General features: G+C 40.0%; 2 protein-coding genes across 2 annotated transcripts; one reads left to right on the top strand and one right to left on the bottom strand.

Moving 5' to 3' along the window:
• The first annotated feature begins 3,950 nt into the window (after positions 1-3,950).
• On the top strand, positions 3,951-6,317 carry krt15 (keratin 15). The gene is made up of 7 exons (XM_051384353.1): positions 3,951-4,515; positions 4,814-4,896; positions 4,989-5,145; positions 5,242-5,403; positions 5,526-5,651; positions 5,781-5,998; positions 6,110-6,317. Exons 1-7 carry the CDS (start codon positions 4,018-4,020, stop codon positions 6,201-6,203), a joined length of 1,338 nt encoding a protein of 445 aa, XP_051240313.1. The 5' UTR covers positions 3,951-4,017; the 3' UTR covers positions 6,204-6,317.
• Positions 6,318-7,681: 1,364 nt separating this feature from the next.
• krt98 (keratin 98) lies at positions 7,682-10,934 on the bottom strand. Its single transcript, XM_051384362.1, has 8 exons — positions 10,540-10,934; positions 9,847-9,929; positions 9,542-9,698; positions 8,720-8,881; positions 8,474-8,599; positions 8,107-8,327; positions 7,947-7,957; positions 7,682-7,830 (listed from the first exon to the last, which is right to left on the bottom strand). Exons 1-8 carry the CDS (start codon positions 10,870-10,872, stop codon positions 7,733-7,735), a joined length of 1,191 nt encoding a protein of 396 aa, XP_051240322.1. The 5' UTR covers positions 10,873-10,934; the 3' UTR covers positions 7,682-7,732.
• Positions 10,935-13,353: the final 2,419 nt, after the last annotated feature.

Genomic DNA, 13,353 nt, shown 5'->3' with positions numbered 1-13,353 from the left:
TTCAGTTGACTCACAGTATCAAAGAGACGATGAAATTGTTGATTTAATATATCGGTTACTTTTATATCTTGCTAATATAAACTTGCTAAAGATAAGGTGAATCTCCCACTGCTCAGTCCAAAGTCCAGAATTTTCTACTGTAAATTTCCATCAGGCTAGCAGTAAAGGGTGTGGCCCATACCTGCAGAGCATAGCAAGATACAACAGAAACCAGTCTGGGCCTGAAATAGAGTAAAGAAAAAAATACAAAGACAGAGGAGCATTGTCAAAAAACACCTGATCTAACAGTGAGTCACTGCAGCCATCGCTCTCTCTCCAAAATGAGAAAGTGAGAAACTATTTTATATTAGCTCATAAATGAGAGTTGAACACCTAGGTAAAAACACTGCACGCTATTTTTCATGTCACAACACATTTTGAACATACTGTTCCAGTTTTTAACGCAAGCTGTGGTTATCTGTGTCAGGAAGGCACTTCGTACTCAGACTTGAATGAGGCTTTTGCATTCTGAGAAGTCATTCCCGTTTACATGAAAAGTGGATGGGGTGTGTGACAACATAAATGTGACAAAAGAGTTATGGCGATGACTGATATGGTTTTTTGCAAGAGCCCTGCAAGTTGAACTGCAACTACAGCTCCCACACATGTGCGCCGCATAGCAGATTGTCACCCACTAGATACAGGGTATAAATCAATTAGTCCGCAGTGACGTTTAAATATATTTTAACCTTATCCTCTGAAAAGCTAAAAAAAATATTTTAGTGAATGGATTATATACCTGTTTGCAGGAGTCTCTCAATTAAAAGCATGCATACCTCAATCATGCTTTGTTTCCCACATTCACACAACCACAGTCACACCTTGCCCTGCCGCCACACATACCATCACTATTAATCACTCACACATTAACCACAACTTGTCCTTTCTTTTAGTGAGAGCAGAAAAGTGTGCATAGTGTATTAACACTTAAAACCTTCATTTTGTTTTCTGATTAATAAAATCTATTTGATATATGCGGTATAGGTTGATAACACCAAGGAAGCATATTGACAAAGAGATGCAATCTGTATGGGAATAAGGAACACGGGTAACAGTATTAAAACAATCCTGAAGCAGGGAAATCTTAATATGAATGGAGAGCAGGCGAATGAAAACATTAAAAGCAATATTATTCACTCGTATATGCAGTCTTGTAAATGTTCTTATTCAGCAACAATGCCCTGCTTGACTTTGAGGCTGCTGAGCAGCTCCGTAGAGCAGCAGAGAGAGTAAGAGTGCTCAGTGGCACCCCAAGCATTGGGTAATTTAAGTCCACTCTACCTCTAGACCACTGCAGCCTAAAAAGACATTTTTTGTGATTTTAATGTGTATTTAAAAAAAAAAAAAAAAAAAAAAAAAGTCAATTAATTGCAGTAGCACATATCATTTCAGTAATATCTTTCTTCTAAGAGAGTAAATAAAAACAGTGACAATAATAATAATTCAACAAAGTCATTAGGATTCATCCTCTGAGGACCATGAATAATGTCACGGCAATCCATCTAATAGTTGTTGAGATGTTTCAGTTTAGACTAAAGTGGTTGACCCTGACACTTCCATTCTTTGACCTGAAAACTGTGTTAATGTGTTAACTTCACTAACATGCTAAACAGTAAGCATTAAAACATGCTGATGTTGGCATGTTCTAATGCAAAATGTTGCATACTACTAATTTATTTATTTATTTATTTCAGACCTCGAATGGTAACATGCTGAGCATTAGTTTTTTTCCGCAACAGCATGAATTTAATTTCTGAAAAATTCTCTTTTTGCAACTCAATCCTGTCTACACCCCTGGTCACATCCTCCAACTTTACCTTATTTGACCTGCAAAGCATCTCTCTGATAGTATGTGCCTACCGCCTGAAGAAAATTGACTCATGATTCATGCTTTGCATCATTTCTGAACAGCCATTGCGATTAAAATGTATTTTTAAAGTATTTCGTTTTTATTACTAAAGTGATTTAGTGATGTGCAAGTTGTATCATATTCCATATTGTCTACAGAATACACACAAGTTTTAGTGAGTCCTATGCACTCGTTTATCAAGGTGAAGCATGTTTTTCACAGAAATGTGTGTCTGAAATCTCACACATTAACATGTCATTGACAATTGCTCTGTTACTTCTGATACCACAGTAAACTTTACATAAACTAACTTAACCAGAGGGCTTTGTAATTACATGCTCTATTTAAACCTTTTCACCAGTGTCACACCCTTATATTATTCTTTAATAGAAAGGCTGGTTGCACAAATATCACACTGTGCACTCTGTTGTGTGGTGTTGTGTTGCCAGATGTTTACGTACATTTACACCATCACTTGGTTCTGCTGGTAGTACAAAGGATACATATTTGCAAAGTGAGATTGCAAGCTAATTGTTTGAAATACTAAAAATGTCTAGAGACAATGGAGCTTACTTCTTTGTATTGCTCAGGAATATTTGCTTAGTTGCAGGCAAACAAGAAAGAGTGTAGACATCTCTGAATGGAACAGTGAAACAATGACTGAAGTGCAAATAAGCTGTACAGAGCTATACTTCACAGTGTGTACACACCAGAAGTTGGTATGATGGTGTGAAAATGTTATCTCCAGAGAAAAAAAAATATCTTTACTCATATATTACTGCACAGGGTTTCAAACCAATCAGTATATTGGACATTATTTATGGCTATGTAGCACATGCATGAGATGAGTTTGCAACCTCAAAATGAAAAGCAGCAGTGAAAAGAAACATCTGGTTTGTATTACTCCAAGCTGCGTACAGTGTGTGCGCAGTTTGTAACAGTCATTTGCTAGTTAGAGGTAAAACAACTCTTTGTTACATTAAACCACATGCAAAATTCTAAAATAATACATGCATTTTTATTTTAATTGTCAGCATTTGAGAAATGAATCTGCACTGGAAAAGCAAGGAAAAGTTTAAATGCCTGCATTCTTTAATTTAATCAACCATTCCACATGCTTCATGTGAGACAGTCGGGACAATCCTCTGGGACATCGTAAAAGAAATACTGTGGTGAAATGGAAAGAAGCAAACAAGCAAGCGCTTGTTCTTGTTTGGGCATGATGCACATGCCAAAGCACAATGCCAAGAAAAATAAAGAACATGCAGGCACATCCGTAGTGAGCTTTCTAGTGCTGTGCCCAGTCTTGAATGAAGCCAGGTATTGATTGACATCATGAGTGATGTCTAACTGGCAACTCTGCAGGATGTTGTTTAGCAAAACAAAAGGGAATGTAAGATTAAGATGTGATAAATAACTAGGACTATGAACAACAAAATAACCGATACTTAAAAAGATGATTCTCATGCAAGATAACAAAAAGAAAGAGAAGAGACAAACGTGTCAATTATACTCATCCATTTTACAGTGTTTATATTACTTGTTGCCTCAGCAATGTAACAGGTTTGGCCAGCACGGTATGTCTGTCTTGCTCAAGGAGTATGGCACAGATTCAATAAAGACATCATGTGTCACTGAAGTTGAAAACCTGGGGGATATGACTCAATAACTAACCTGAGGCCAACAGTAACAGGTGTGGCTGATTTTATAATTCACAGTATACTTTGTCGGAATAAAAGATGAAAGTCCACACGGATGCCCTGTCTTCATGCACATTGATATGGAGCACAGGAATAAAGGATGAACGTAATAATGAAGCCATTATGCTTTGTAGGTAGCTATGGGATTTAAATGAACTTCGTAAATTGCCTCACAAAATAGGATTAAGTTTAATCCCACCTTCTCCTTCTGATCGTTACCAAAATGGACCGGAAGAGTGTGTGCATGTTGGGTTGGGCAGAGCAACCATTTTAGGTAATTCTCCTCCCTTCAGTCCTGCACAGCCCCACCCACACTAGAGGCAGTACCAGCAGCCTTGTGCAGGATAAAAGGGGGACAGAGGCAGATCTGTGCATCTCAGCCCATCTCATTCTCTCCAAGGCAGTCAGACCTCCTGAGCAGTCTTCACAATGACTTCCCTCAGAATGAATACCATCAGCAGTTCTTCTGGACGCTTCAGTAGTGGAGGTGGAGGATATGGTGGAGGATTTGGTGGAGCCATGGCAGGAGGTTATGGTGGGGGTGGAGGCATGGTGCGAAAGGCATATGCTTCAAGTGTGTATGGCGGCGCAGGTGGCAGTGGATCAAAAATCTCTGTTGCCACTGGTGGTTATGGCGGCTTCGGCAGTGGAGGTGGTGGAGGTGGTGCAGGCGGCGGTTACAGTTTTGGCATGGGAGGGGGTGCAGGCTATGGTGGAGGCAATAACTTTGATGTTGGAGCCAATGAGAAGGCCACCATGCAGAACCTGAACGACCGTCTGGCCTCCTACCTGGAGAAGGTGCGCACCCTTGAGAAGGCCAATGCTGAGCTGGAGCTCAGGATCCGCCAGTTCTTGGAGAGTAAGACCTCCCCCATTACCCGTGACTACTCAGCTTTTGAGGCCACCATTGCTGACCTCCAGGGAAAGGTATGTTACATATATCAAAGTACGTCACATTGTAATTAATCATACAATGCAACTATCAGATGAATATGTTTAAAATCATGCATTTGAACTTTAACTTACCCCAATAGCATATACATCATTTTGTAGATGGTGATTGTAAGAGACGCCATTCCTGTCCTTGTGTTATATGCAATCCTTTTGTGAAACGCTGTTGACAGAATACTTAATGTTTAAAGAGTCTGTTTAACTGCAGTTGGAGACAGTTTGATGAAAAAATATATACTAATTATGTAAAATTAAACATTGCTTCATTACACAGATCCAAGATGCCACCCGTGTCAATGGAGGCATCTATCTGTCCATTGACAATGCAAAACTGGCAGCAGACGACTTCAGAACCAAGTAAGTATCAGGATGAGAGACAGAATCTAAATAGTGAAATGGAAAAACTGTGATGTTGATGTGTAAATGTCTGATCTCTTGTTGCCTCACAGGTATGAGAATGAGCTAGCCATGCGTCAATCAGTGGAGGCAGATATCGCCGGTCTAAAGAGAATGCTGGATGAGCTGACACTGGCTAGATCAGACCTGGAGATGCAGATAGAAGGCCTCAAGGAAGAGCTGATTTACCTCAGAAAGAACCACGAGGAGGTGTGTAGCAAATGCTTATCATTAAAATTAATTTGCTGATGTACTCTAACAACTCAGGAAACATCCAGCTCTTACCAAACTTCTCTTATTCAACAGGAACTGGCCGCCATGAGGAACCAGATGAGTGGGCAGATCAACGTGGAGGTGGACGCAAAACCACAGCAAGACCTGAGCGCCATTATGGCTGAGATCCGTGAACAGTATGAGAATTCAGCTGCCAAGAACACAAAAGAACTTCAAGCCTGGTTCCAAGCAAAGGTAAGTCTGGACCAGAACCCTGGTGCTAATCTTTATTGACTAATAAGTAATATCTCATTCTGCGTAGACTGTTGTTCAAATGTATTATACATGACACTGATGTTCTCCCACGTTTACTGCAGTCAGAGGAGCTGAACAAGGAGGTGGCAGTCAACACAGAAAATCTCCAAACGTCCAAGACAGAAATAACCGAGATCCGTCGCACACTGCAGGGCCTGGAGATCGAACTACAATCACAACTTAGCATGGTAAGTGAAAATTACCTGGGGCAAACTTTTACTCTTCTCTACCGTTACATGCTTTTCCTAGCCCAGCCTAAGTGAAATACAATTTGATGAACTTTTTCAGTTAATTAATTCTTTCTCTTCCTCCTCCAGAAAGCGTCCCTGGAAGGCACGTTGGCTGACACAGAGGGACGGTATTCCATGCAACTCCAAGGCCTTCAGATGCAGGTAACTGGCTTGGAGGAACAGCTGACGTGTTTGCGTGCTGACATTGAACAACAGAGCCAAGAGTACAACATGCTGCTCGACATCAAGACACGTCTGGAGATGGAGATTGCAGAATACAGAAGGCTGCTGGACGGAGAGGGCAGGTAATTTGCCTTCAAAGAACAGTCGTTTTATTATAAAATAATAATTAGCTCTGTAGATTTAAGCATTATTCAGATTTTTTATGTAAGCACTGTACTTCTCCCCCTCCACAGTACCGGCGGTTCCACCTCCACCTCTTCCAGGGTGATAGTGCGCACAGAGGAAATAAAGGACGGCAAGGTTGTGTCCTCCTCCATCTCCTCATAATCTGTGTCACGCGACAAAAGCAGCAGAAGGGGCAACACCTGAGGGCCACAAGCCTGAACCCAAGACTTCCTTCACATACACATGTGAATGCAATAAAAAGCCCATTGCTCACTATCATTTTGTCCTATCTGACTTATTTGTGTCTTACTTCAAATAATGTTATGGCATGAACCTAAGGTCTTATGGAATTACATATTTACACGTTACTTTAGGTATTTGGGTAGGTCTGAGTTCTGATTATTTTATAATTTTATGTGTGTAAAACCGGCTGAGAATAGAATCATAATAGCTTGTGGCTGTAGCAGGGACCACCACAAATGTACTTGATGTGAAAGGATAGAGAAATTGAAGCTGTGAATTTAGAATTGTTAGTATGCATCCCAAGGATAAGTGGGAAAATTTGAGCAAAGAGTAAAAATGCTCTCCCCTCTCTTCAACCATTTCCTTTTGAGACACCAGTCAGTTAAGCTCCAAATTCTACAGTGTTCAGCAATACAGCGTTACAGTTGTACAGTTTTGAAGCAGAGCATGTGTTCACAAACTGCATTTATGCTCAGCAGGTTTTAATTAAAGATTTAAATAATTTCCACCTGGGATTAAAGTATTTCTGATTCTGATTCAAACCTATTTGAAAATACATATTTAGGAGTGCCACTATATGATGTACCAATGTAGCCTTGGCTCGCAGTAATAGTCCCGGGTTTGACTAGAAACTTGTGAAAAACGTTTATATTACTTTTACCCAGTGCATGCTGGTATAGGTCCCAGTCCCTCATTACACTGATTAAAGCTGCACCAACCAATGTTTGGCCTCTAGGGGGCAGAGCAGGTATGTATTTTAAGAAATTTAAACCAGATTGTGACCATTTATTACAATGAAAGGTTTTCTTTACTAGACTGTAGAAAAATAAATATTAATTGTGTAAAGAGATCCTACTATAAAGAGTAATAATCAACCTTGTTTGCAATGGGATGATAATGTCATATATCTATCTTTGGCAATGGTGGTCTGTCTCTTTAGTTGTAGTACTGTAACGGGCCACTGAGACAGTGGAAGGTTGACTTGCCACACCTTATCAAGCTCTCTTAATGTTCTCAACCAGCTCATTTGTACTGGTACTGTACTGCATTGTAGCATTGTATCTTGAGCCAGTGTTCTGGGCTATGAGAAACATGCAGTTCAACAAGGCAGCCGCTGTAGAAGAGGACCCGCTACCTCTGTAGATAAAAACAGCTTAGTCTTAAGTAACAAAAACACAACAATCCTTCTATTTTTAGGTGACTATACACTAATGAAATATCTATATTTCATTTCTGCCAATAGATCCTCCGAAATGTTACACACTGGACCTTTAAGGATACATTCCAAGTTCAAGCCACTATATCTGATTTGTGAAACATTCATTATTCATCAGTGAGGGACGATAATAGAAATGTTGAATATTCTGTTCATTATGAAATTACAACACACAAGAATGTTTAATTCAACTGCATGATCTTTATTGATTTTAACTAATGCTTCCAGTTTATCACTCAATCTCATCCACGTCCACATCAACAGTCTTGCTGCTCTGGACCACCTTTCCATCCACAACTGTCTCCACTACTGTGATGACCTTTGTGACCACTGAGGAAAAGAAACAAAACAACAATCATGAGAAAATCACATCACATTTCTAAAATTTAGTTAAAACGTAAGCAGTTTAATAACAAAATAAGAATTAAAGACATGTGATTGCTTACCTTGTTTTGAACTGGTAATGGAGAGAAAAATAAAGAAGAAATCATTAGTATAGAACATGTGCATCGTACATTGTCATTAAATGTTAATTTAAATGTTTTTATGTATAATCTCTAATCCAAAGAGTCCAGTCAGTGTTTCTCTCTCTTCATCAGGTCTCACCTGTCATCCTCCCCGTCCAGCAACCTCCTGTACTCTGCGATCTCCAGCTCCAGCCGGGTCTTGAGGTCCAGCAGCATGTCGTACTCCTGCTTGTTGCTGGCGATGTTGGCATGGAGCTGAGACAGCTGAGTCTCCAGGCTTGTGACCATGTTCTGAAGGCTTGTTAGCTGTGCAGCATAGCGTGCCTGAGTCTCTGCCAGGGTGCCCTCCAAAGACGCTTTCTGTTGTGGTCAGAGAAAGAAGTTATTAGGTGCAGTCAGAGATTAAAATTCAGAGAAAAGTAACATCTTTTAACATCTACTGGGTATGTATAGAAGCATCACAGTGTCAAATCCACTCCGTTAGATAATCAATCATGTTGACATACCATGCTCAAATGGGACTGCAGTTCAATCTGAAGCCTCTGCAGGGTGCTCTTCAGGTCCTTAATCTCTGTGCGGGTCGTCACCAGAATCTCTGAATGTGTCACCACGTCCTGCTCAACTGCTGTGATCTGGACGATCAGAAAAACAATGGAAATTGTTACCCAACGATCACATTACTGACATATGATCAACTTAACTCTTTACAGGTTGCTGAAGTGGCTGTATTCTCAGCAGTTGTAAGTTCTCACCTTGTTCTGATACCAGGCCTCGAGTTCCTTGCGGTTCTTGCTGATTGCACCCTCGTAGTGCTCCCTGATCTCTGACATAACCTGGTTCAGATCTGTAGAGGGAGTAGCATCCACAGCCACATTGACCTGGCCACCCATCTGACTCCTCAGCAGAATCATCTCCTGCAAGGGTAAAAGGACAACACCTCAGTCAGCCAGTGGAATAACTTAAAATAATTAATGAATTATTTTTGTACTGTATTGCATGCATTATTTTGGTTATTTGATCTGTGTTAACAGTGTGTGTGTGTGTGTGTGTGTGTGTGTGTGTGTGTGTGTGTGTGTGTGTGTGTGTGCTACTGGTGGTAGTGGTGGTAGTGAGGGGGGTTCAGTGTGAGACAAACAGTAGCAATGAGCTAATGGAGGGAGAGAAGAATACAAGGAAGTGTGTAGAGAGAAGAAAAGGAAAAGGGAGAAGGCGGCAGACCTCACATGGAATTTCCTCAGTGCACACATGACCTCTGCCTTTCCCTCAGTGTGCAAATTCTGATCAGTTTAAGCCACAATAGATGGCTATGATGAATGGTGACAACTCTTTCTTACAGTGAATAGCTGCTGTGTTAACCTCCCTGCTATTGAAAAGATTAATGCTGAGCAGTGTTTAAACAGTCACCAGTGTAGTAACAGACTTTCAGGTAATGTGCATTGACAGAGTGGGTGTTGGCCTGTGTGTGGAAATGTATCAGGGCTGTTGACAGATGTAAACTCATCAGTTTTGCTACTTGTCAAATTAGATTGCTTCAAATGGACGCCCCACCACTCGCTTTATCCGTACACTCTCACCTCTTCGTGATTCCTCTTGAGCATGATGAGCTCATCCTTCAGGGCCTCATACTGACTCTCCAGGTCCATTCTGGCCAGGTTCATGTCGTCCAGCACCCTCTTCAGTCCAGCGATGTCAGCCTCCACAGCCATCCTCATGGCCAGCTCATTCTCAAACCTGAGGGAACAGAGATCAGGTCATTTCAGAGTGGTTTTGGAGGAGTTAACATGAGAAGTTATCAGTTAGACATGAGTTCACGCTTTAATGCACATGTGAAGTTTCACTGGCAGTGCAGAGAGGGGCAGGGGCATAATAATGCACTCACTTCATTTTGAAATCATCAGCAGCCAGTTTTGCGTTGTCAATGTCCAGTACTGTCTTGGCATTGAGCCTAGAGGCGATCCGAATCTGAGGAGGAAAAAAAAAGAAGAAAACAAGTCAGAAAAAGTACAGCTGAGCTCAAGTTTCATACAGTTTTACTGCACAGAGCAGCACAGAATGGGATGCCCATATCCACCGATTTAGACTTTAAAAGAATACCAGATATATTGATTTATATATTGTTGATATTAAATTTATAGACTTCTTTGGAAATGACCCCTTTAATTTTGGTTGGAAGTGTAAATAAGAGACAAAAGATATACATAAATAAAATGAGATATATAGTTTTTAAGGCTCAAATTACAAGGCTGTGCTTGTTGATGTACAGTAAAATATTGGCTCATAATATCAACTTTAGTCGGGCTCTATTGTAAACCCACATTGCATCTTTTTGTAAATATCACTGTTGTCAGGATTGTTGGAATGAATCTGGTATGACAGTCATGACAATCATTTCCTCACTGGTGTTTGTGGTATGTGCTTCCTGATAAGACGGCCGACTTCTAGACCAATTATTGGTTTTGTGGTTCTCTAACTCAAATGTCAACTGTCATAACCACACATACAGTACATACCAATAGAAACCTGATACCAGATACTTCACCCCACACACTCATATCTGTGTCTTTCCTCTTACCTTGTCCTTCAGGTCCTCAATGATGGCAAAGTAGTGGGTGTAGTCGTGGGAGATGACAGTTCTGCTCTGGTACCAATCTCTGATCTGATTGTCCAGGCGGTCGTTCTCCTTCTCCAAAGTGCGCACCTTCTCCAGGTAAGAGGACAGACGGTCGTTCAGGTTCTGCATGGTGGCCTTCTCGTTGGCCCCAACATGGAGGTCCAGGCCATCGGACAGGTTGAAGCTTCCAGAGGTTGGTGCATAGCTTGTCTGGGAGATGCGGGTGCCACGACCGCCTGCTCCACCATAGACACTCATGGTTTTCTGGCCGTAGGATCTAGTGCTGAAAGACATGCTGGGAGGTCTGGGTCTGACACAGGTAGGATTACTGGAGTAGATCTGCAGTTGAAAGCATCACTTTGGTCTCCTTGGTTATATAGCGGCCTCATGCAGAAAAGTGGGAAGGGCTAGGAGCGGCAATTGAAAGGGAAGAATGCAGCTGACAAGCAACCCCCCGCCAATCTCTCCATCAACATGGGTGTGGTGGTGTGGGGTAGGGGTTTATCGCCCTTTTTTCAGGTCAAACTTGTGATTCCACATTTTATCCTTTCTCAATGAAGGGACATTCTTTGAATACCTCTCAGTTCATTTTTCAGTTTAGTATTGGACCTGAAACAGTTTGTTATTACAGCCTTCCTTACCACAAACACATTTAGTTTAAAATAAAGCATTCCTGTATAAGAAAGTGCCATGTGTAGCCATCCTGTAAAGTATTCCCTCATAGCAGTGACAGAAATGGCACATACCAGCAACAATTTCACCTCATTGAAACTTGGGGTCAAAGGTTGAGGGCAAAGCATTTCTAAGATAGCCAAGGTTATTTTTGTCACATGAGCTTCTGGGTATGTTTTTCAAGATTGTGTTAATTAAGAGTTATACACTTAGTGGTGCCCACTCTACATGGACTTACAAGAAGCTACTTACATTCCCCTCAGAGGCAAGAGAAAACAAAAAGAACTGATCTTCATTGTACTGTATCTATATACTATGTGCCAACACATATCAGACATAAACCATAAACATTAAATATACAGTGCTTTCATGCTGTGATAGTAAGCCTTAACACATTGTGTGTAAATGTGTTGTGTAATGTTTCTTCATCTAGCATGTAAAACAGGATATGTTCAACACAAAGACCATGTTAGAATGAACAGTTTCTGTCATCTGGAGCAGGGACTCACCACATCTCATACTAAGGCTGACATAATGCCCTATGTGACTGCTGACTGAAGTAAATGTGAGTATTTTGGTTTACTTAATATTTCTGTTTAAAACAGAGCCTTAAAATTACTAACACTACAAGGCCACTTATTTCCATATAGGCCCTCATTATGTTAAAACAAACAAACTGAAAATATCTCTACAAGCTCCCATTCTCATTGACAGTTAGTGGTAACATATTTGTTTAGTAAGTCTATTGGCAGGCATGTTAACTAACCCATTCCATCATGTCACACTTTTGTCTAAATTCACTTGGCAAAGAGTATTGCAAAAAGGATGAGTAGTAAAAATGACAGGGAAATCTATTGCAAAATAAAAGATTCAAAAGATAAATGAGTGTACTGATATGATATGAGAAACTCTGGGGTACCCTAAATGAATGGGATGAAGAATGATGGTGATAGGAAGAAAATCTAGCTAAACCCAGCTTTTATTGATACGGGGAACTAATTTACTGGAAAATCACATGAAAAATAGCAAAATATTTAAATGTGTGTTTTTTTTAATCAATAAAATTGACAAATTGAGACAGGAAACAACTTCTACCATCACAGGAGTAGAGCAGAATTAAACATTGCATTAAAGAGAATTCCCCTTTGAAATTTGACCTGATTGGGATGGATAATTTAGATGAAAACTAGATTGAAATTGGTGGCCAGCTGATCTAAATCAAACAGTTCTGTTCATACAGTTCTGTAAGCAGATAATACCACATTATATTTACCAGCAGTATCAACTGGGGAATTGTCTATTGCTTGGGATTGAGAATCACAATCATTTGTATGTGGGCATTGAGTAACAAGTTAGTTCTTAATTTATCAAAAGCAGAGTATTGTATTTAGACTCAAACATAAGCCGCAGTTAAACCTGTATGTACAGAAGGTAATATTAATCAGCAGACTGAAGTGGTCAAAGCAGACTGAAAAAGACATTGCAGTGATGGGAAAAGGTCTGGCAGTTTTTAATAGATGTGTCAAATTCTTACCACACCAATGCATTTCTCACATTGTCCAAACATTAGTTCTCACTCATTTGAATTAGTGTCTAGTAGTGTTCCAAATAAAGATTTGAAAATGCTAAAGTTAGTCGCTCTGAACTGTAACAAACAAGCTCACATCATCAGAATGCACATAGCCTTAGGTTGATCATTGTTGATTTCTCTGCTCTGTTTTATAAGAAATGTTTAATTGTTTAAATACAGAATGTACTATAGCATCAATTTCCATATTGTGGTAATACCGTAAAACTTCTAATAATAGCCTAGGCATTTATTTGCTTAAATGACTGAACTCCCCCAGTCTTTATTTGGGACAGGCATTAAATTCCTTTAACACAAAACTAAAGTAAACTCTAACTGCTGCTTCTCTTTAGATTTTGTTCAGCAAATTTTTTTGCCTTCTCTCTTGTTTACCATGTTACCGGTAAGTCAAGATGAATTAACGTTATACTTATAGATTATATACGTTTATATAATTATATAACTGATCTAATGATGTGCAGCATGTACATACTGACAGAAGTTTAAATATTTATATTTGTGTAGGAGATTGAAAT

The sequence above is a fragment of the Dicentrarchus labrax genome, unplaced genomic scaffold (genome assembly GCF_905237075.1).
Source record: "Dicentrarchus labrax unplaced genomic scaffold, dlabrax2021, whole genome shotgun sequence".
Taxonomy (NCBI): domain Eukaryota; kingdom Metazoa; phylum Chordata; class Actinopteri; family Moronidae; genus Dicentrarchus; species Dicentrarchus labrax.
Note: the sequence above shows the minus strand (reverse complement) of the source record. Positions and strands in the feature narration are given on the sequence as shown.

What these genes read in the sequence shown, in the direction of transcription:
- krt15 (XM_051384353.1), top strand. Translation starts at nt 4,018, where the DNA reads ATGACTTCCCTCAGAATGAATACCATCAGCAGTTCTTCTGGACGCTTC. An exon ending in TTGCTGACCTCCAGGGAAAG is followed by an intron (nt 4,516 to 4,813) that starts GTATGTTACATA and finishes TTCATTACACAG; the next exon opens with ATCCAAGATGCCACCCGTGT. An exon ending in TACAATCACAACTTAGCATG is followed by an intron (nt 5,652 to 5,780) that starts GTAAGTGAAAAT and finishes TTCCTCCTCCAG; the next exon opens with AAAGCGTCCCTGGAAGGCAC.
- krt98 (XM_051384362.1), bottom strand. Translation starts at nt 10,872, where the DNA reads ATGTCTTTCAGCACTAGATCCTACGGCCAGAAAACCATGAGTGTCTAT. An exon ending in GCTGATGATTTCAAAATGAA is followed by an intron (nt 9,699 to 9,846) that starts GTGAGTGCATTA and finishes CTGTTCCCTCAG; the next exon opens with GTTTGAGAATGAGCTGGCCA. An exon ending in TGCAGTCCCATTTGAGCATG is followed by an intron (nt 8,328 to 8,473) that starts GTATGTCAACAT and finishes TGACCACAACAG; the next exon opens with AAAGCGTCTTTGGAGGGCAC.